At 35.3% G+C, this 24,711-nt stretch overlaps 1 protein-coding gene across 3 annotated transcripts in view; it reads left to right on the plus strand.

The window, feature by feature from the left end:
- The window catches only part of CNKSR2 (connector enhancer of kinase suppressor of Ras 2), a 205,352-nt gene that overhangs the window by 106,733 nt on the left and 73,908 nt on the right, over positions 1-24,711 (plus strand). For 2 of the 3 annotated variants that reach the window (XM_042867255.1, XM_042867252.1), the window contains exons 9-13: positions 3,380-3,526; positions 13,004-13,137; positions 16,035-16,246; positions 20,262-20,351; positions 21,107-21,321. In XM_042867255.1, the coding sequence (XP_042723189.1) occupies positions 3,380-3,526; positions 13,004-13,137; positions 16,035-16,246; positions 20,262-20,351; positions 21,107-21,321 (798 nt within the window). The remainder of the gene's footprint in view (positions 1-3,379; positions 3,527-13,003; positions 13,138-16,034; positions 16,247-20,261; positions 20,352-21,106; positions 21,322-24,711) is intronic. The other variant, XM_042867253.1, reaches the window with a different exon arrangement.

Genomic DNA, 24,711 nt, shown 5'->3' on the forward strand with positions numbered 1-24,711 from the left:
TACATTTAACTGTACATTATAACATTACTATTACACTGTAATGCATCTAAGGGCACCTACACTCATGACAACCTGTGGTGCTCTCTCCTATCTCTCTTCTCCAAGTTCCACCATCTTTGCATTTACCTTCCATTGCTGCTCCTTGAGTAGCATTCATCCTTCTCCACTCTCCTCCAAACCCCCTCCCTGCACTCAGGGACACAGACACAGCACAGCAAAACTCAAGGCTGGGTTTAAGCTGCCACTGAAGAAACATCAAAAAAGCTGTGGCCAGATGACATGCAATTTAACAACAGGGACTTTCTTATCTTTGTAACTGAGTGCTTGGCCAGTATAGTTCCCTGATTAGAAAATTCCTTGAGAAAGGTGGCCTGGAAAATAATCCTCTCTTCATCTCCCAAACCATTGAGGAAACTTTCTCATTACTGTCTGTGTTTGCAGTACGTGGGCAAGATAAAGGATATGGTAGGGACTTTGAAAGCTGTGCCAAAAAATCTTGATGATTAGAAGTTGAGAATTGACAGCTGTGACGGTAATGAGAAAACTGCAGATCCTGAGGAGACGCCAGAGAGAATAAATTCAAATCATACTTAGAAGTTTAGATTACATATCTCTAAAGCAAATTTCTGAAAAAAACATTTTCAGTTCCAGATATATTCATTGCCTTTTCCTCCTATCAGCTTAACCTCATATAAAATTGCTTCTGCATAGTTCCTATCAAATTGAATTTTGATGGGATCTAAACAGTGTGGGAAATGAAGACCATGACTCCTTCCTGGGCACCAGTTTGTTTCAGTTGGTTGTGGACCTTCTCTTAAGTTAGTTGTTCCTCTTAGACCCATATGATCATTTCTGTTCAGACGGTGGAAAAAAGGCCAAGGACTGCCTGAACCTGCCAGAAAGCTCCGGTCAAGAAACCAAATAAAAACAGAGGATGAACAGCATTTGAAATTCGTAGTAAACCCAGAGATTTCCTATGAAAACTAAGTAAAATTGTTTCTATTCATGAGCTTCTAAATTGAATACATCAGATCTTGTGCTTTGAAGTGTTGGTTGTTTTTTTTTTTTACTTTAATCCCCTAATTCTCATAAAGAGACTAGATAATCTTCCATTTATAGCAATGTAAAGCTTGGTTGAAATATACAATATTGTTTATTGTTTATCTATGCAAAGTATGAACTTGCATTTAAAATAGTTTAAAAGCTACTAGCAAGAGAAACCAATTTTATTTATATCTCTCTGGCTGTTTCAGTGATAAACAGATGGCTTTAAAGCACAGCTTTCCCACGCAGCATCCTATCAACTTAAATGGCAGGAACCTTGCAGCTTGATTCTGTAGCTAGGGTCACATCATGTTCTCCTCCAGGCTCCCTGTGCTTCTTTATTCAGTAGAAGTATTCCTCTCTGTAAGTCTGTCTTCAGTTGTTACATTAGGCATCAGTAGCTTACAAACAGATACCTTACATGAACTGTGGGCTTCTAACTCTTCTTTTGAGTAGCACAGAGCAAATGAAACCATATCGACGTCCAGTGTAATGCTATGGAACTGTAGGTAATAGATTGTTTCTAATAAGCGCTGGAAGTCTCTGAAAACAGTGTTGTATTTTTATGAAATCGTGATATTAAGGCACAAAGATTATACTTGCAGAAACTTGGTTTCAATGCTATTGAAAGAGGATGGAGACTTCAGGCAGAATGTAGGTATTGAGCTAAACTTGACTATGTTCATGTTTAATTATATTCAAAATATAATAGCCATATCCCTAATACAGGGGACTGAAAATAAGAATTCCAGCATGTTTGGAAGTCTTCTGTGGAAGCTGGAAAATATTCAAAAAAGATAAGTGTTGCCAATATCCTGTTTCTTTGTTTACAATAATATTGCTGTAGAAGTACATCTTGGATATATTGAAGTTTTCTGTGGTGGAAAAAGACAGGTAGGTTCACAGTGGCTGAACAAAAGTGAAGTTTGAACCATGTTTTTGATACAGGATTGTTGATGTGTTACCGTTGGCTTTAGTTGCATGTTTATGTGAGAGTATCAGCTCTTAAAATCAGTGATGTTAAAGAAACAAAGTGAGTTTTGGTGTAATGGGAAATAAGGTTTAAAAAAAAAAAAAAAAAGTAGCAACAACGTACCTTAAAAATAGGTTACAGATATATTTGTTTCATATATCACTATACTGATGATAAGGATCATCTGCATTGTGTTTGTTCATGTTGCTTGTTTGATCATTTCAGATGTGTGGGTATGATATAGTGTAACATTACCACTTCAGACCTCTAGAAGTTCTTTTGGAAAGAATTTCTCATCTCAACTTTATAATTTCCTTTTTAACGTGGTTCTTGCATAAATTCTGAAAGCAGACAAATACTTGCAACTGTGATCCTTTAAACAACATGAGAGCACACTTATAAATTTATAGGATAAAGTTAGGAAAACTGTCGAATTTACCAAAATAAACACTTTCTAAATATCAGGCTACAATTTTCAAGGAACATATGATTCTGTGTGCTATCAATCTGTGTGCCAAACTTGAAGATGCAAGGATGCAATGTCTTTATCCATTTCAAGTTAGATCTCTGAACTTGGGCTTTATTTAGACAGATGCTGTTGCCATCAGTTGTACTGTTGCAATATTTGAAGAACTTTTTCTCAACGATACAAAGTGAATGATTCAGAAAGCTCTAGCCTCTTCTTAGAAATAAAAGCCTGCTACTTTCCACTTTAGTCAAGTTTTTAATTTTAGAACGTTTCAACATGCTGTAATTCAATTGGGAAAATTGTATTTTGGTCTAATACTGAAGTAGTGGCTAGACTGTACTTCTGTCATTAATTTGCTATTTGTTTCTGAAATCATCATGAAAGAAGTACTATTTAAGAAACGGCCTTGTGATTCTGATTTTATTTTTATAACACTGTGAAGAGTAGAAGATTTGTTCTTGTTTGTGCTTGCATAAGCAACTAGAATGACTGCATGTGGTTAGTGGACTTTAAATAGCAACTTGAGTATAAAATGTTCAGTTTTCAATTGAAGTGTATGAACAGAAGCCAGGGCTTTTTAACCTTCTAGTCCCTAAAGTCTGCGTATAGAGCAAACTTAAAAACACTTTGAGGTTTGACTGTGTTTTTACAGTGGAGTAACAGTAGTTTATTAATTCTAAAACATGAAATTATGCATATCCATCTTAATGCATTATAATAATTAATTTAGTTGACATGATTTTTATGCAGTAACTTTTTTGACATTTCTAGAGTTTATCTTTAAAATTTATATACACTCCTATTATGTTATTTTATTAATCGTATTTAAAAAGGGACATTAGATATTGAATATTGTACCTCAATTTTATTGTAATGATTTTACTGGTTACCAGGTGGGGTGGCAGTTGAAAAATTTGGTGAATGCACTACGAGAGGATCCGAGTGGTGTTATCTTAACTTTGAAAAAGCGACCTCAGAGCATGCTTACCTCAGCACCAGCTTTACTGAAAAATATGAGATGGAAGCCCCTTGCTCTGCAGGTAATGAAGCTTAATCATAAGTCATACACCATCATTTTAGCTATAAACTATCTCAGTGATGCTTTATTGTGCTTCATCTCAGCAGCATATGGATTTACTCTTGTATGCTTTGAAAAATTGTTTCTGAAATGATTTCTCTGCAGTTTGTTCTCATAGGCTCAACTGAAGTTAAACCTGTTAGTAGAACTTGTCGAAGTTCAGAAGTAATCAGCACAGTGCTTTTCAAGGCAAAAAAGTAGTCCCAAAGGCTTTTCTAGCCATAGGGAAGAAAGCATACTTAAGGAACTTACAGATTTTAGTTTATCGTCGTGTTAAGTTTTCCATACAGTACGACTTCAAAGAAAGAGATATGGAAGTGATCTTTAGTCCTCAGTTTGATCTGTCATGGAATTGTAGGAAAATATATGTGGTGATTTTCTTCAACAAAGCACATGACCAGCAAAATTTGCCCATACAAATAAATCTGCATGTTTGTCAGAGTGTTCCTTGTGAAGGAACCATTGCATACGGATTTAGTACAGGATGACCAGCTGGATCTTTATTTTTAGTAAGCCTACGATGTGGTGAAAACCATGGGATGGTTTCATTAAAGCGTTCATGTTTCACTCCAGGATAAAATGTCAATGTGATGGATTTCTCTAGGAAATAAAAGTTATCTCCACTCTGATAAAAAGCATGTAACCAACAGATGGAACTGAAAAAGAATCCCTTTTTTTAAATTCAGTTCGGATAGGGCAATGTTTAGAATTTTATTTTCTTTGCATAATGAATGCATTCTTCAGTACGTTTTTATTGCCACAGTAAAAAGTCTAATTTAAAATTAAGTACATTTGAGAGAGAAAAGACTTCCACATAGTTCAAGAGAAAGGAAAATGAGATGTGGAAATGCCACTGCTAATGGCTGTGGTGTTTGCCATTTAAAATAATGGTAGATTCATAAAAACAATTAATATCTCAAAGAACTTCTTTCAGCTATATATTTTTATACATTTATTTGATCATGATTGAATACCTCATTGTCTGTCAAACTGACTAAGGTTATGAAGATTGGGATGTCTTGGTCTTTCAGATATCAAGTACTGACAATATGTGTAACAAACTTTGAACCAAGAATATCACATGAGTGTCTAAACATAAAATTGCTGATCTGTATGCATAAGTGTGTATGAATGTCCATGCTTGAAGGCTCTGCTTTTTATCATAGTTTTAGTAAAAATATAAGTACAAATGAAAAATGCATATTGTTGCTTCACTGCTTTAAATGAGATCAAATGCTTTCATTCTGTATCCCTTTTGGGTGAGTTAGTTTCAGTTTGTAAACTTCAGTTTATCATTTGCCTCTAGAATCATTCAACTGAAGATCACACAACAGAAGTTTATGAGACAAGCTGTTGATCTTAGCAATTAGGCCATTAAATCAAAAGGGTGGGAAGAAATTGGATGGAAACCAATTTCCACCAAACAAAGTCCAGTAAGAATGTGAGGATTCCTGCAGTCCTGTTACAGTGAAGGCAATCATGAGACAAAGTTGTGAGCGTGTTTGAAACTCCACACTCAGTTCTAGAAACAAAACTCCTTTAGTGAGTTCTATTTGGCTCTTATTTACATCTCAGCATCCTTAGTTCAGCGCAAATGCTAAGGTTTTATTCAACTTATTTAACTTTATAAAAGTTAAATATAACAGAACAGTTACTGTTTCATTCATCTGCATGAATTTTAAATTGATCTATCTTAGTTGACAGCAAAATGAACCATACACATGCTTCTTTTTCCATTTGGTGATAAAGAGTGCTGACAGCTAGATCAAATAAAGATTACCTCTGTTAGATAAGATGAAACTGAGTCTACATAGAGGTTTTCTATAATGTTTTCAGGTTGAGTGAAAGATAGACATTTTTGTTCGTTTTTGGCTTTTTTTTCTGATATCATAGAAAATCTGGGCTTATTTTCTGGGCTAATATGAATACAAACAGGGACACTGCTAAACATTAAAGAGATAATCCCAGTATCGTGACGCCATTCTGATACAGCAGGAAAAGGTCAGAACCTCATTCAGTACTTCTGTGTGCGGTGTACATGTGTGTCTGTTGTAATTTGTGATTTTTAGCGGGAGAAACAGCAGTTTTCCTAAGTAGATTATCAAAAAAAGCTCCAGGGTGACGTGAAGACAAACTTCAGAGGCTGCATACAGAGGAGATTTTTGTTGTTAATTTATGCAAATGAGAGGTGAGCAAATGTTAGAGTCTGTTGGTGTTGAAGTTTAAATGCAGCCTGAGTGTGAAATTGGTGCTGTATGCTTGATTAATAAAAAGCAGTAAAAAAAAGAATACAATATAATTGATTGTATAGCTATTAAAATATGAGGTAGTATTATAAAATTTGAGATAATAAATATAGCTAATAAAAATATGTTTTAATAGCTCCTAATTTTCTATTGCGGTATTTGTTTATTATAAAAGACAGAAAATGTTAGGAAAAAGAATCTTCCAAAAAATCCTGTGTTCTGTGATTGAAGTAACATAGTGGCTGTTCCAAAATTACTTTTGTTCCAAATTCACATAATCATGTGCTTGGAAGTTAGTGAGAGAGGACAAAATAAAAATGATAGCAAACAGGAAAAAAGATAAAAGGAAGAGCAGTACTTCCATCTCCTTTGGAGTGCAGAGGAAAATATGATAATTTGTTTTCCTGTATTAGGATATCATGAAATAATTGAGGATGTTATAACTGTGCTGTCATCTCAGAGCTAAGTTAATTGAACCATATGTATAATTCAACGAACACAAGCTATAAAGACATTATGACTCAGTATAATAATTCTGTTAAAGTACAGAATGTGAGTGAAAGCCTCAAGAGACTTTAGAATAAATTGGGGAGATGAAATTGTAATAAAATGTGGATTAGGATCTGGAAAAGTTTGCTGTGTTTTTTTCTTTGGCTCTGCAAATGAGGAGAACAGAGGAAAACGCGGTGTCACAACTTGCAATGACTGAGTTGGAAAAGTGTAAATTTGCCCCAGTGTAAGGGGGCTGACAAAAACAGAACTAAGAATTTGAATGCATGCCATCTGTGAGGATCTTTAATGGTTGTTAGAGCAAACGTAAATATTTCAGCTATTAAAATACAAAACACTGAGATTGAAAAACATTTGAAAGGTTTTAAAAATTAATTTTTGCTGAAAATGGATAGTGTTCAGCCATTGGTAAAATGCATTTTGCTTGTTTAGCTTATGATTCTATGTAGGAACATGAAGTTTGCCATTTGCAGCAGCATGAAAAGCTGAATTTCAGAGAGCCATAGGAAGTGTGCCTATAAACTGGGAAAACACTAGAGGAATCCTCCAGTTCAGGCGGTATGCAGGTGCTACCAGTATATCTTACCGATTTGGGATGTGACTTGGTATGTCATCAAACCAGTATCCCACCCATTCTGTGTAGCAGTTCTGAAACTTATTGCCAGTGGCTTGATGTAAAGGAAAACAGTACAACTAGCTATGGCTGTACTATTAACCATAACAAGCGTGTATGTACAAGTTCATTAACTCCATCTGTAAGGTCCACCAGTAGTGAAAGGAAAACATCCATTTTTTCCTCCCCCAGTGTCCTGATTAAATAAGGTGGTTTGGGTTTTTGCTTTCAGTCACTTGATGATTGTCTCTTTTAATATCTATCAGGTATACCACTTCTTGCAGTAATTAGAGTTCTCCCTTAACACACTTTGGAATCATGACAGAATGTTGGAAATCGAGGGATTTTCAGCCTATGTTGTTTTTTTCATTGCTTTTATAAAATCTGAGTTAGACAGCTATGGCCTTGGAGAATTGTTTTTTTGGTTTTTTGTTTTGTTTTGTTTTGTTTTTTGCCTTTGCAATGAAGGTATTCATTAATATGGTATTGTACTACAAATATGAAGATGTTATGCCTGCAATGTAAGACCTACTAAATTTGCCTTTCAGTTACTTCCTCTGGTACACTGGTATTTCAGATTGCAATGTTAGTACTTCTGACTGTTACTGAATATGCTCAACAAAAAAAACAAGTTTCATCTTTTTTTTTTTTTTTTTTTTTTTTTTTTTTTTAACTTCTCTCATTCAAGATAGAGATGATTTAATTATCTTGGAACTTTCCATATTTTTGTCTGTCCCCGGAGCAATCAGCTGGCAGTTCAAAACATAATATAAATAAACCTCTTTTACTCTAGATCGTCTCTTTCATTTCTTCTTCCCACTTTGAGTTTTTCTTGGGAGGTTTCAAAGGAAGGCTCTCTGAAGTGCAGTTTGAACAAGGGGGAAGGTTCAGTGAAGAAGAATCTTAGATTCTCTAAGTTGGTATCACCATGATAGCAAAGCCTGCAAAGCCATCTTTTACTTCTGGAAAATGCTTTGTAATTATTCAAAAGAAACCAGACTTTGACTATGGTGTGAAGATGTTTCATCCAGTGTCTTGAAAAGGAATGGTCACGCTTCAGCTAATTTGGATGAAGTGCTGCCGGTTTCACTGATGTCAGTGAGGCTGGGGGCAGATCCAGCTGCCATCTTGTGTCTTGACTCGGAAAAAACCTTTTGACTGCACTATTCTGCCACAGTCTTAATCAAACTTATTTGAATGTCACATTTTGTATATTTAAAATAGTTCACTGTACTGTTATATATGTGATTAAATTCTACTGTTAAGAATTGCCACAACCTCAGCATCTGTATTATTTTAAAATAATCTTTATTTTCAATCTCTACACATCTCTACTATGCTATCTTCAACATTTCAGCCTCCTGAGAAGCAACAGTAACAGCAGAGTGCTTGAACTGAGAGAAAATCCTACCTTTATTATTATTTAGTATTTTTCCTCATTATATTGCTCTTTTCATTCCACTATAGGCAATGTTATGTTCTGTTTGAATCATATACAATTAGAATTAATGACTTTACACTTTTTAATCATTAAATTTGGATAAAATGCTAAACTGTTGGCTCTTCAGTTGCTTAGCTGTCTCTTAACTACATGGAAACTTAGCACTTTTTGCAATATTGTTAAAATTAATTTGGACTGGGTTTTTCTACAGAGTTTGAATTGGTTACAGAATTTCATTACTTCATGTCATGTTCATCTTATAAAAGTTTGTTATTGGAAACATTTTGTTCAGTAAATCATAATATCTTGGTCCAATATGAAAACATATATTAACAGTAAAATCTGTTTACTGCTGCAAATACTGTGTAAAGATATTACCACTTAAAATATTGTTTTGGTTTTGTTTATATTTTAAAAATTGTATGCCTTTATATGGAGCAATGTTTCTCAAACTGTATATTGCATCTACCAAGGGAGTTAATGAAAGGTTCAAAGAGTTTTAAAAAGCATTAAAAAGAATTTTAGATGGTATATATTAATTATTAATTACGTTCATTGTTTAGAGGAAAAAGAAGCCAATAAAAGAGAAAAAGCTGACAATCTCATTTTGGGAATGGGAAAGCAATGCTAGCTCCTCATACCAAGAAGGAGAGAAGGGGACCACAGGACTGACCTAACCAGAATAGGGCAGTCAGTATATATGCACTGTCACTCAGTAATTATAGAAACTTTTTACTTATTTCTCTCTCGTAGAAGAACTTTGCTGTTGTAAGTAAAGTTGTTTTTCTATTTTCTGGACAGCTGTCAATTTGGTAGAAGATCCATGATGACTAATAATTTTGAACGAGGATGGTGCATCCAGAATGTTTGAGAAACAATACTCCAAAGTGTAATGAAACATGCATATTGTTTTGGTCATTGGGGATTAACACTGATGTAGAGCTTTATGCGGGGTATTTTTGAGGATATTCCAGTTCTAATATTATAACTTCTAAACTTTCTCCGTCAGGTTGTTCCCATGGGTTAAGTATTTAAATCTGTGGTCCTGAAAACATTTTAGTTTTATTGCTGTTTCAGGATTCCCACTTGCCTAGCCAGCCTGCCAAAAGTGACTGCAGCAGAGGAAGTTCTAGTCTTTGAAAGAGAGTTAACTCAGTGATAATACTTGTCTCCAAATCAGACATACTGGAATTGGAGTTCTATGATGTTCAGTGTGCCCACATGGCATAATATAGTCCACTACATGACTGCCATTGACATATGGGATAGATGCGATCTGATTTTCTTGTGGATGCACTGATTGACTTAAACTAAATGATTGGTGAGAATTGCAATGCAAAATGACTCAAGGGTGCACCTTACTTGTACCCTGAAGGTTCTGAAGGCTCCCTTTTCAATAAGGAGGGCCTGAGACTTTTAATTCCATATGAAATGAAAGCTGAACTCCTAGATCCATGAGGTGGTAACTACTGCAGTGTTCTTGGTGTGTTGAGCTACTGTCAGGGGAGCACATCTGAATGTTTTCACCACGTTGCATTTCTTTTAAAAGAATTCACTGATTTATTAGGTTAAGTGATGGTTTAAAAAAAAAAAAAGTGATGGCGTGTTTTTAAATTTAGTTTTCTCCTTTTGTTCCAGTCTTTCTGGAACAAAGCTTTTCTGCTTTTGTAGAAATAATCCAAAGAATTGAATTTGGCAGTGTGACTTAGATATGTAAAAGACGTGAAATACCCTAGTATGTTTTGGGGTGATCCTAAAAGATTATGCTTTCTCTTGTACTAGATTTTATTACAGCTCCTCTTGGGAGCTTCTGGGCCCTGGGAAGATTTACCTCTATTGCAATTACTTGAGATACCACAGTCATTAGAGCTTCTACCAGCTACACTGTAATTCTCACTCCAGAAAACATGCCAGTATTTAACATAGGAACAGTTTGAGGGAAACTTTCTACCTTTAGAGCTCTATTTCTTTCTTGGTGTTCTAATCACCTCACTTAGCCAAAATATGAGCCAAATTTTGCATTTCTCAAAAACACGCAACTTCCACTGATTTACAGTCTCCCAGCAAACTATTCTGGAGGGCAAGCCAACCAATATAGCTGGGCTGTGTACTCGCAAGATCTTGTGATGTTATATGGTGGAATACTCAGGTTTCGGCAAAACTTTAGTCCAGAAATGAAACACATCTCATTAGCATTTAAATAGCTAAGCCGAGGTAATTCTGGGGAATTCGTTACCTGTGTCTTGTAGCTCCCCAGCAGCTGCTCAGAATGGGTGTGGGCTAATCAATCCATTGTAAGCCCAGACCACAGTTATACCCAGGCATGAATTTCCTTGTGACGGAAAGCATAAATTCCTATTAATTATTGCTGTTAAAAAGCTGCCTTCCTCTTCAGTGCGGAGAGGAGCAAATCCTCTCTCAGTGCTCCAGTCAGTATGAGCTATAAATAGCAATGTTTTGGGCCTAAGAAGTGTAAACATGATCTTGGTAACAAAATTTTCTTGGCTTAGGAAAAAATAATTCTACAAACTGCTCAACAATCTGCAGTGTGTACTTACCATAATAATGCAAGGCATTGGAAAGGGAAAATAAAGGCTTTAGTAAGTGGTTCAAGAACATCTGTGGCTACTGTGTCACAGATGAAAATTTAAACAATAAGGTTTTTGTTCTTCTGAAGGAGTTTTCCTTGTTTGTTTTGTTGGGTTTTTTTGTTTTGTTGGTTTTTTCCTTCTTCCCCCAGTTTTGCCACCACCTTCAGTCTTATTTTTGTAGATTTCAGTCTTCTGCTTGTTTTTATTGGTCGTAAAGTCTTTTACCTGTCTGGTTTTGTGTTTGTGTCTTTCTCCCTTTCTTCCTGTAAGTACTGGCTGTCTTTCACTGGTGTGTTTACAGAATACTCATATTAACTCTATTGAGCAACAAAAGAATTTAGCAGTATCATTGTTTATACGAGAAAGATTTCTACACTCAGCAAGAGAATATTTGTTTCACTTTATTGACATCATTTTAAAAGTAGATGTAATAAGTTTTAATGATACATTTTTTACCATGAAGTTTATTATATTTGAGATAAATCTAACACGGCTCTGCTGCAAAACAAAACAAAAAACACACAACAGAATCCAATTAAAAGATGTCTGAGGTTTCCTAAGTGGCATGTGTTCTTCTTAAAATACAGTTTGTAAAAAAAAAATGATGTGATGGAGAATACTTGCTTTATGAACATAAATTTACAAGGGCTCATTACTATCCTGTGAAAGGACCGTGCTTTGAAAAAGTTCATGCTCTTCAGATTTTTTTGCAGTATAGGTACCAAGGTTAATATCTAGAAAATATGAACTGGTAATCCTCTCAGTGCTTTCTCTGTCATGCTCTGTTCTTCATAGTGCTGGCAGAAGGATCTTTCTGCACACCCATTTGGCCAGTGCTTAGAGCTACTCTGTCATAAATACAGTATGAAATATTTGTGTTCTCCAGCAATTCCTAACTTCAGAAATTATAGGTGTAGTGTACACTGTGTCTTCCCAAAACCTTTTTCTTCAGAGACTTCACTTCCAAAAAGATGCAGGAGAATGTACTCTTACAAAACAAAACTCAGTATTTCTTTAATATTATATTTAAATTTTAGGGTGCAAGCAGACAGTACTTCACTTGCATTTTCTTCTGCTTAAGTTCATCTGTCAGACAAGCCAAGAAGCGTTAGGCAGACACTGTTAATTAGACTACAGCAGTCTACGTTTGCTTCTCATTTTGTTTTTATGTATTTGCATCTGTATAGAGAGTGCTAGGAAATCGTGCTACAATTTCCAGTCCTACAGTGATTTAATAAATTCTTCAAATGGATAATCATTATTTAGCTAGTTAAGATAGCTGAGTTGAAGGAGAAAATCATGCTTAATTTGAGAAAGAGGTAAAGATGTGATTAAGAGGAAGGGGCATGTTTGAATGGGAAAGATAGCTAGGACGCATTATTATTCTGCAAGAAGGGTACAGATTTTTTTTGGTTTTGTTTGTGTTCTTTTTGTTTTTTTTTTACCTGTGATTTACTTTGTGACGAGTTTACCTAGGAAAATGAAGAATAATAATAATTTCCAGTTTATTCAGTATCATAGCACTTGAGGATGCTGTACCTGACTTTACGGCACCTGCAGACAAAAACTGAAGCTTTTACAGCTAATTCTTAAGCTGTAGAACAGATAGGGAGAGACAACATTCAATTTAATGCCTACTTATGAACATTTACTGTAAAGACTAGACTTTTTCTTTATAATGTTAGTTAAATTAAGCAATTCACTGGATTCTATATGCTATTTACTCATGAAGATTTCACTAGTGGCTCTACTAATTACTATTTTTATGAGCACTGGCAATAATCTTGCTGTGCAAAGGGGAAAAAAGTAAGATATGATCAGATGAGTCAATTTTATAAGCACAATACATGTCCATTCATAGATCCACATCCCTAAACATAAGTGTTATTTTTTCATTTTAAAATCATGTAAAAGATTAGAAGTGCTATTTCTTTAACTTTCTGAGCTGTAGAGATTTTTTTTTTAGCTATTTCAGTTACAAGTAAATTATATTTAAGGATAACTGTGATTTTTTTTTTCTCTCTTTCCTTTGAACCAGCCTCTTATTCCCAGAAGTCCTACAAGCAGTGTTGCTACACCATCCAGCACTATCAGCACACCTACAAAAAGAGACAGCTCTGCACTCCAGGATCTTTATATACCACCTCCTCCAACAGAACCTTACGTTCCCAGGTAAAAAGTGTTCAGTACTCTAATTCAATACTCTGTTCTCTCAAATGTAGAATAGTCTATTGCCTATTACACTGTTGTCCTACTTCAAAAGAGAAAAATTATCCAAACCCCTATATATGTAACTATGAAAAGAGTTTATTCCGTTGCCTAAGAGCTGTGATGCAACAATGGAGGCTGTGCCAAAAGCAAGAAACTTTGCAGCTTTGACAATGAGAGCGCTGTTTTGTTCTGCTTTACTAATTTCCTTTTTGAACATATTTCATTAGTGTATGAGCAGTTCTCAGGATTACATCTTAGTGTGGGATTCATTGACCTACCTTCACACGTTCCTAAATGATTCAGTGAAATTTCTTAATACACACGGTTGTTGCTTTCTTAAAATTGTGAGAGAATTGCAGCTGTATCCATAAGGATGGCAATAACCAGCCGGAAGCCTAAAGATGTATTTACAAGTGACCAGCATTTTTAATGTTTCTGTATCAGATGTGGAACGTCCACTCAATATATTTTTAAATTACTTTTTGCTGTTCTTTTAGTTTACTTTCTTACAAACCTGTTAAGGGCACCACGTCCTTTCTTGTATCTGAATTTCCTGTACCTGAGTTTTCTGGTACCTGAGTTTTTCTTAGACTCTACTACCAGTAACTCTTCTAGCCAATTAATAAGATTTGTGACCTGATGCTGACAAGAATTTCCTGGGGGCTGTCCAAGAGTGAGGTAGATGGCAAATTAAATTGCCTCGTGGGGAGGAGAAATCATGATTCTGTGATTAATTCTTACTCTTCAGAGAGATGAAAAAACCTTCCAGGGCAAGAAAGTGACTTTCTATTTCATGATTTAGATGATACCATGGGCCTTTCTTAAAGCCATAAGCTGAGTCTTGTTTTCCTTCCTCATCCCTACTTTATATGCTGCTTGGTCTGGTTTTATTTCTGGGGAGATTAAAAAAAAAATACTGCAGAAAGAAACCCCAACCAAAACACAGTCTTTGTTTACTTTTTGAATGTATAGTTACATGGCAAAGACCTGCCACTCTTGCAGCTGAAACTGTACCCTCCTGAAAGAAATAATGCCTTTGTACTGGTGCTAATCATATTTCCTACCTCAGAAATATTTCTGTTATTTAATAAGGAACGCCTCCTCTTCCTTGAAGTATTTTTGTTAGATATTCATATTTCAGCAGTCTTTAAGTTCAACTCTAGAAATTGGTATCTTCAGAATGCATTTTGGCTATTTATTAATACCATCAAATAATGCTTATTAATGCACAAGTTTGGGCCAATTCTAATGAAATATGATAACACATATTAACACAAGGTTCTTTAAGCTACACATTTTTTATTTTGCCAGATAAATCCTAATGAACTGTAGTTCGTTTCACAAAGCTGCCACATACAGTACAGTGTTCCTGAATGATCTGTTTTGACATTTCATCAGGTTTTTTTGGTCTATGATTAACTATATTTAAGCATGTCTTTATTTTGGGTATTATCAAAATGTTCAGAATCTGTTTCTTAGTTTGTTGTTACTGTTCCAAGGGGGAACTTTAAAAAGTAAAATGCCCACCATTTGTTCCTGGAATAGAATAAAAGATTCGACATTTTGATGTAACTTGTAAAACCCCAAACCCTGCTGTCCTAGTGGTGACACCCACAGATGCTACAGCTTCCAGCACGACCACACACAAATAGCAGGACCCATCCTTTTCTTGTGATGGTTACTGACAGTTGCAGGTAGCAAATTAGTGCTTGGTCAAGTCTGTTGAATGCCTTTGGAAGATACATCAGTCTCCGTTGCTTTCCCGCCAGTGTCCCCTGTCACTGTCACAGTAACGAGCTTTCAGCCCCGTGGAACTGTGCCTTTCCCCCTCATCAGCACCATCTCTGCTCTGGGAAAGCCTGGCAGAGCAGGTAAAATGGATGGAGAGATTTTCTGTAGTTTCAGTGCCATGGCCGATTCAGGATGGCTCTTTCTTTTCCACCATGGCTGCTTGGCTTTGCTTTGTACTCATACAAGGTTACAGGGCACAAAGAGAAGTATGGGTCAGCTTTGTATTTACATGGTCTAGAGGGGCAGAAACTCTGCAGTGAGGGCATGAGGCCACAGCTACTCTCTAGGCAGCCTCCCATGCATTTTGCTGCTCAGAAATTACTGTCTGATTAGGTCTTTTGCAGCCATCTTCAGGTACAGCCATACCAGCAGTTTTTCAGAGTCCTTCTTTACCTAGTGCAAGGAGAGGGCAATCTGCTTGGGGTTCTCTGTGTAGGTTGTGCAGCGTGCTGCTTGCAATAAATTTCTGTCCTGGGACAGCAGCTCATGACAAAGTGTTATGCATTCTTTTTGTTACTGCACAGGTATATCTATAACATCTTGGAGGCCCAAATTGGCTACTACAGAACTCTGTCAAATGCTTGTAGGTTCTTCTTGCTGAGAGGTTAATTTGTAAGAAACTAGACAGAATTTATCCACACTTACCATATGGTCATGCCTTAAAACTATTTGATTCAAAAATTGATTCAAAAAACTGATTTGGAAGTGCACATTTGAAAGTCAACATTATTTCCTTGCCCTAAGTTAGTAAGTGCTAGTATATTCCAAAAAAAATCATAAAAAGAATAGCTGCACATCAACTTTATTTGTATGATTCTTTTCTAAAGAAACCATTAAAATACAATCTGCAGTGGAAGCAAATGAGCAAAGATGTGAGATAACTAGCATATACATACATACGAATACATAATATGTGATCCTGATTTTAGCCAGTTGTATATATTTGCTGCTTGTGTGGCATGCTGATATTTTGCCATTTTTAATTAAATATTCACGTTTTAAAAAATGAATGTCTTATTTAAATATATTATATAATATATAATAAATATATATTTTATTTACTGAAGGGATGAAAAAGGAAATCTCCCATGTGATGATGTTGGCAGACATACAGTGGGCAAACCAGTTCATACAGGATCCGAATCTCCAAACTCATTTCTTGACCAGGAGTATCGAAAGCGTTTTAATGTGGTTGAGGAAGATGCAGTGTTATACTGCTATGAGTATGACAAGGGAAGAACAAGTGGTCCTGGAAGGAGAGAGAGCACACCAACGTACGGTATGGCATTTTGTTATGGCAGTTTGTTGATTTTAGGATTTTTCGTACATCTGGTCTTGTATTTAAGCACAAAAATAATTCCAGTGGCTATTGAATGTGCTGAGAATTTTGTACAGATTTAGTTTAATTTCTACATAAAAGCTTATTCTGTGCAAGCATATATGTATTACTATTATAAGGATGGCAAATCCAGTTTTGTTTGGTGATTTTTCTGAATCTGCGTTCTATAATTTTATCAGCTTAATTTTCCAGATAACTTTTCAGTATCATTTTGACAGAAAAACTGGCAGAAGGCCATGCATTTATGCTAAACCCTCTCTATGAAATCATGCTCCCAGTGTAAGTGTTGGAGTAGCTATATAGGAATTGCTAGGCCTGAATCAGTGATTGAGTAACAAGTGAGAATGCACGGCTAACCAAGGGCACATTGGTGCAAGCAGTGCACCCGGGCAACTGGAAGAGGTGGACCCTGGGTGCATTCCTCCTCACTCTCATTTAAGGGTTAGCAGCCAAAGAAGCAGGATCTCTATTCAGAGATCACCCCTTCTGGGGACTTCACTGACCTTCAGAAATGGTAAGCCACTTGACCTTGTATCTTCTTTTGAACTATATCTTGACAAATGCCTTTACAAGTGTGTTCAAATTGTGGTAGAAGGCAATATAATCACCTTCCCTTGCTCCACAGTAGCATAGGTATAGTAATTCTGCATTAGAAAAAATTTACCAAAGTAATTTTAAAGATCAAAACTTTTTCAGATGAACAAGAAGATGGTGTTCTTTTTTCATGCTGTACTATGTTCTAAAACTCTCTTATTCTTCTCTAGTTTCAGAAATGAAAAATGACTGAGTGTATGCTTTTTTGTATTGCTGTTTTAACATTCTCTAACTTTTTATATGAGAAATGATGACTTGCTATATATAGCAGTCCCTATTTTATAAGTCTGTGTGTTGTCCATGTAAGAATTTCGTATGTAAATGCACATGCATGTTCATGGTACTTACATGTCTTGGATTTTCACTTATTTATTTATTAACAATTTCTGATGAGAGTTTTGCTCCTCAAAGCTTTGTTCTCCAGGTTATTTTCATTTTGAATCTATTGGAATACGGCCTTTACCTAGCATTTTATTTGTATTTTGGACTAGGAAAATTGGTTTCCTGTTGCTATACAAGGAATTGTTCAGTGATAGAGTTGTTAGTACATGGGAGAAAATTAAGAGGAAATTTTGTTTTTATAAAAGTTATTTTGACAGTCCTTGTAATAGCTCAACACATGCTTGAATGTTTTTTCACCCCATTTGCTGTTATTTCAATTATTAAACTGAGCATAGGCTGCATCTTGGAGTTGTTATAGTAATCCTGACATCATATCCCTTTGAGAAGATGACAGGCTTAATCTATGAGGAAGAATATATTTGGTGCATCATGCAGCCAAGATCCAAAATCACCTGGGAACCATGATACAAATTGAGCTTGAGCTGTGTAAAGTATCCTCAGGACTTTAAGCAATGTGCTTGCATTGTGCTTGCACAATATTAAAGGATGTGTTTTTATAAAGTGCACTTGTTCCACACAGCCACACAATGCTCCTGCAAAATCCTCAGTATCCTTTTGATTTTGAAGTGCTTTCAGATGTTTTTTAACCATGCCTATATTGTATGAAATAAATGATAAGTGTTCAAAGTTGATATATTAATTTTATTGCTCCTGTATTTCAGTTGGTGGATGTAGTCAGTTCCATTAACAGAGATGTACTCTCTGTTCCAGATGTTAAATTTTAATACTAGTATTCTAGAGGGAGAACGACACTTTGTTCAAGGACTGCTGAATCCATTATTTTATTACAGGATAGCTTTTGTAGCATATTTTCCTATTAGCTGAAAGGGTTATAAATACATGGATCTAAGACCACTGAAAATCAGTTACTTTTTTAACACACTTCTTATACAGCATTTAACTTTTAATCTGACTTCTTTTTTAACGAATTCACATCACAGAGTCTGTTCTCACTTAAGTACATTTTCTAAAACTATTACCATTCCAGCATCAGATTCACAAGTTTCGCACATGCCATTTGTTAACATCAGATTGGCGGTTAGGCATAACCTAAGGATTTCACAGAAATTTAGTAAATAACATCCTTCTGGCTTACAGTAGCCTATTAAAGAAGGTCCAACGGAGTTCTGAGAAATAGAGAAATAGTTGTTTTCAACATACACTCATCATTAATTATATGGTGGCATTAATTTTCTTTAATACTTTTCAGTCCTCCTTTGTGAGAGTTAATAGGGTCCTCCATGATTTCTCTTTGAGGAGTCTGTTGGCTTTTCAACTGTTAACAAAGAAACTTCTCTTTCGTATTCTTACTGGCTTACAACTGTTGTATAATTGCTGCTAGTTGGCCTTGAAATGCTTCAGTTTGCATCCCAGCAATGAAATTTTCCTGAGTGTAGTCAATAGGCAAAAGAGGTTCAGGTGCTTCACATGGGCTAACGTGAAAGAGATAGTAGCAGCAGCAGACAAATGAAGATCAAGTTTAAGGAAAGAAACAAATTTGTTCATTGCAGTTTGGCTGCCAGACAGAAAAAGAATGTAGATAAATTCAACTGCTAGAGATATTATGGAAAAGTTGTTATGACTATAACTTCTGATAACAATCACAATTTACATGATTTTCTACTTATTGCAGCTTTTTGATTTTGCAAGTGCTTGCCATAGCATCCTGTGAATTTGTTCTAACATAGAAGATAAGGTTGTATTTCTAGAAAAAGTGACCAACATCTTTCTTATCAAGGATAATACATGTGCACTCATGAAACGACTTCTAAATGGTGTACTTCAAATCTCAATGACTTCAAACACACTTAATGATGTGCCCATAACTAATAAACTAATTGATAAATAGGGAATTAAGCATGAGCATTTTGTATTCTCAGTAATTATGTATTTGTGAATTGATCTTGTTGTCTATAGAGAACATACACCTTTTTTTTCCATGTTCATTACAATATCTTAAAAATTTTAAAGACAAAAACAACAAAACACAAAAACAACATATCATTATGCTGCACGTGCATGGTAGTGGTGAGCTTCCCATGGATGCTATTATTTATTAAGTAGACACATTTGAATATTTGCTTTCATCGTAATCAAATATCTTCTTTTTCACTGTATCATGGATTTAACATCAAAAAAGCAGAATGAAAATGATGACCTTTATGTCGGGAGTTTTCTAATATGTAGCTAAAAAAACTTCTAATTTTTTAATTTTAAGCTCTAACACTTTTCAAAACAAAATATTTTCCCTTTATTTTCTGTTAGCAGTAGATAAGAGCAAAGACTGATCTTGTTTCTGAAAAAAAAAAAATCAGTACGTGAGATGGACATTGTGCCATTTGAGATGCCACTTTACATGGTATTTTTTTGCTTCTGCATGCTACCTAACTTGCTAAAAACTGTAGCTCACTTTAAGTAATCCCACTAAGTTGCATTGCACACTTTCACTGAATTTCCAGCTGTATTTGTGGAAATCTTAAGCAGAAATCATAGTTGACATCTTTTAAACATCCCAGCAAAAATGCTATTTGTAAAGGTATCTTAGTGATGTGAATGTGATTCTCTTACCAACAATTCATTCTGTATATGCTTTAAAACAGTTTTCTATATGTGCGTGCCAGGGGCTTTCAGAATAACAGATATTGTTAATGAAAAGCAAACTACGTAATTTCAGTGTGTTTCTCAGTCTCAGGCATCAGTTTGGTGAGGATTTTGTAGGGCACTGGATTTATTTTCTAAAGTTAAAAAAAAGAAATCCATTAAATACTTTTAACTGCTTCTTGCCTGTTAAAGAAAACAGAACTTAATCTCTGGTTCAGAGGCTATGCTGGATCCTCTTTCATAAGCAATGCTGTAGAATAGCGGCTTAACACTTAATTTCTTTTTTTCTTTCAAGAATGTTACTTAAATATTGCCTTTTGGTGCATGATCTCATTTTTTTTTTTTCCTCTGTTTCTAGGGAAACTAAGGCCTATTTCTATGCCAGTAGAATATAACTGGGTCGGGGATTATGAAGATCCCAGTAAAATCAAACGAGACAGTAGGAGAGGTAAGTGATCTGGTCACGTCTTGTACAAGGCATTATTGGTTCTATCATGCTTCAAGCAATGCCACAGGAGGTATGAATACCAAATATATACATGAATATAAGGAAAGATCAGACGCACTCATGAAAGAATCACAGAATCACAGAATTGTAGGGGTTGGAAGGGACCTCCAGAGATCATCGAGTCCAACCCCCCTGCTAAAGCAGGTTCCCTACAGCAGGTGTAGAGACAGACATGTAAAGACGTGTATGAGTTTTCCTAAATTTGTAACCATTGGTTCTACCTTGGAAGATCCCTCAGATAAAAGCTGGTAGCTAGGGGGATAATTTCAAAGGAAAGTATGGATGATACAGTGAACAAGCTTGGGCTGAGCATTCAAAGCAGGTTACTTGTAAATGTATGAGCCCACAGTCAATTGTATTAATTTAAGATCTGTTTTTTTAAAAAAGATTATAGATATGATTATAAGTGTGCCACTGCTGATTTTTTGAAAGCTTCAAGACAACATCAGCATTTGCTTATGTGAATCTTCATGTGAGTTTTCTTTTCATTGTCAGCAAAACTAGAAACCTGAAAAAATAATGAATTTCCCCTTCAGATCAAGATTCAATATCTTCTTGCTACATCCACCAAAGAAGCAAATAAGTTTTGCTAATGAAGAAGTCTTGAAGTCTTAAAATTGACAGCAGATCTTCTTAAGAATATTATGTATACCTAAAAAAAATCATAATTATGCTTTACATTACTCTTTCAACAGAGAATTCATTGCTACGCTATATGAGCAATGAGAAAATAGGCCAAGAAGACTACATGTTTCAAAGGAATAGCAAAAAGGATACCGGAAAAAAGTCAAAAAAGAAAGGAGACAAGGGTAATAGTCCTAGTCATTACTCGTTGTTACCTAGTTTACAAATGGATTCATTGAGACAAGATGTCATTGGCACACCTGGACCAGAGACCACTTTGTACCATGTGAGTAAAAATAATTTTAAAGGAACCTTTTGCTCTGTGCTTGCTATGAGAGACTGTCATGTTTTTGTAGAGGTGTTGAAGACTTTTTTTGACTGGTAATCTTGCAGTTCTGGCCTTGTTTCCTGACCTTCTGATAATAATTTGTTTAAAGCATGCTATTTAGAATCTTCCCGTTATAAATGCGGAACAGACACCTATAACACTGTAACTAGAAGATCTTATGTTTGAAATGTAGTCTGGTATCTCTGTCTTGACTTATTTTGCTACTGATGGAAAGGAAAGAAGCAGTTTGACTGAATGTATTTCAACACAGCATGCCAAGTCACTTTAGATAACTCCTTTACTATAGCTATTGGAAAGGCCTGTTAATGGCAGGAAAACTTGTTGTGTAGGTATTTGTTTTTCCTTTGAGGTGGGGAATGCCCTGTTGCATACTGATTACATGTTGTATGTGTAGCTGTTTTTAATACAGATAGAATAATAGATTTCAGTAACTTGAAAGTCAATTGGAAAGGAAAGAGTCTTCTGAAGGGAATGTAAAATGAGAATTCCAGTAACTTCCTAGTTTTCAAATGTGTCTAGAAAATGTAGGTTGACAGTCACAACATATTTTAGATATGATGTTCAACCTCATAAAATCATTTACGTTTTAGACCTGTCATCATAGAGTAATACACACACAGTTATACAGCAAAACAATAGAAATAATTGTAGTTACCTTCATAAACTAGCACAGAGAATGTGATTTAGATTGCCAGTGTTTAAGGGTAGCAGCACTGTGGGGGGCTTACCAAGAACTTTGCTTTGAAAAACTAACAGCTAGATTTCCATTGAACATGTAAGATCCAGGTAACTCCTGTCTTAGAAGCATTATAAAACACTGCTACAAATTGTTATGTAATAGTTGGCGTGGATTAATTTAAAATAATAGAGTTTTTAAATTCCTTTAAGCTTTTTGAATGGTGGGCCCACTGGGTTCCAAAACTGCTTTTTGCACTACATGTATAGGTGAGTGATAAATTTCAGAAATTATGTCATTATGTCATTAATTATTACATTGTACTTCAGTTGACTCAGGTCTCCAGATGTGAAAAGGTTGTTGCTTTTTTTTTTTTACTTTTTTTTTTTTTTTAATAATTAAGGCACGATGTTAAGCTTTTTTCTTATGTTATTTTCAACCATTTTACGCTTATAGCAAGTTGGAAATCTGATTGTGTAGAGATGTCAATTTGCAAAGGCAAACTGATGTATAGGTGCATAATGCAAGAGGCAGAGGAGTTTTTAAGTAACTGTCTATCCTCTTTGCAATGTATACAGTCTTTTCTATAAAAAAACCTAATCAGTCCGTGAGACCTTGAAATCAAATATTTACAGAAGAAAATTGAAAAGTTATTTGTGTAACAGAGGCCTTCTATTCTGTAAAGAACAGTATGGTAAATTATAAATACTCTTCATGTTTTGAGAGAATATTTATCTCTCAGTGGCATTTCTTTGTTAGTAAATATTGAATTTCTTGTATACAATGAAACTTTTTTTAATGTCATCTTCATTTTCCCTTGGCTGCCTCTATTATCTATTATCTGTTTCCAAAATCTGTATGAATAAACAATATAAACAGATACTGGAAAACTCTTCAAAATTCTTGTGTGAGGGTTACTGAGGAATAGCAACCAGAACTGACTACCAGCCTTCTTCATGCACATTGGACACTCATCTGCAAAATGCACCTTAACTGTTAAAGCATCAATTTCCACCACCATCTGATAATCCTTTTTGCGGATCATTACCACAAATGTGTATCTTCGTAATGCTATTAAATCTTCTTTTTGCTACTTTTCTATTTTTGCTTCTTTGCTATTAGAGCTTCTTTTTGCAAGTTTAGTGGGAATTCATTTACTTATAAACATAAATAAAGGTTATTTGTTCTTTAGAATGCAAATCAGCATTGATCTGCTCACTGGTTTTGGAGCGGAATGTGTGAAGTAGGAACAGTAATAGGAAGCTTGGGACACTGATTTGTTCGCAGGACAAATGGAAGGAGCCCTTCACAAAGCATTCACAACCTTATAGTGCCCTATCACAGGAAGCATCCTGGCTGCCACCATGCAATGCAATACAGTTTCCTGTTTATGGTGGTGCCACCTATGCATATGGGCTTAGAAAATCCTAATCTAGGTTGCAGAAAGGTCTGTGTTTCTTTGCCACGTAGAAGAACATATTTACACTGTGGTCTGAAATAAGGAAGCGTACAAGGATTTACTAATATCAGTTACCTAGTTTTCATAAAGATTTTGCATTATCTGGAAATGGAGTCTCTGGATGAGCACAAGTTCAGTGCAAGAGGAATGGTGATAACTCCAGAAACTGTACTAATAGTAGTAAAATGTACTGTTGTTTTTTTCATTTGCTTTGGTTTGGATTTTTTGTTTTGTTTGTTTTTAAGAAACAGATGTTTTCATCATACTAGAATTTCAGGTGAAGAGAGAGTACTGTGACTCCCTGGGGTGCAAACCACAAGCCAGTGGTCTTTCCTTCCAGGTATCTGTAGATGAACATATCTCCTCAGATCCAGAAATTAAAAAAATACTTCACCAATTCCTGGTTGTTCTTTATGTTAAAAGATTTCATCTATTAGCCTGTGTTCACGTTCTGCTTCCAACATTAGATATCATTGTACCTTTGTCCTCTAGGTTTAAAGGTCTTTTGTTACCAAGTTTTATCTCCCAGTTAGAAACTGTCAGGTTATAATCATATCCCTTTGTATCCTAATTTTGCTTGAAAGGAATAAATGTCCATCCAGGGTTTGTTATTAGAGAGGGTGTTTTCACACATCCTTTTGTCATTCTCATGATTCTTTCAACTCCTCATTTTTCATCTCAAAGTACACTAAATGTTCATCCTCAAGTCTGTATGCAAGAACAGAACATAAAAATCCAGGACTGAGCTACAGGAAAGGAAAGTGACTTTTCTATTCCCATTCACTACTTCTCTGTTTAAATATTAAAAGGTGTTTACTGATTTTAGCCATAGTCTCGGCATGGAAAACTTTACTGCCTGGTATTCCCAGTCCATTGAGTTATATCTGGTATTCCTTGTCCTTGTATGCTTGGCCATGTTGAGACATAGAACTTCTTGGGTGTTCTTTTTGAATAATCTATGTCTCTGAAACAGCCCCAAATATGAAGTGCCAGAGAGTAAGGTCTCTGGATGTTCAGGTAGATCCTTGTGATTCCCCACTCTGCATTATGGAATACTGAAGCTAATAGAAGACTGCGATCTGCTGTGGAATGAAACTTCTGAAACATTTGATTTGAAATGATGCAATTTCTGTGTAAAATTAAAAACACACAGTAACTCTTATATCTTTTCTCTTTTTTTCTTTTTTTTTTT

The sequence above is a fragment of the Lagopus leucura genome, unplaced genomic scaffold, assembly GCF_019238085.1.
Source record: "Lagopus leucura isolate 7727_CA_CO unplaced genomic scaffold, USGS_WTPT01 Super-Scaffold_100001, whole genome shotgun sequence".
In the NCBI taxonomy this organism is placed as follows: Eukaryota; Metazoa; Chordata; class Aves; order Galliformes; family Phasianidae; genus Lagopus; species Lagopus leucura.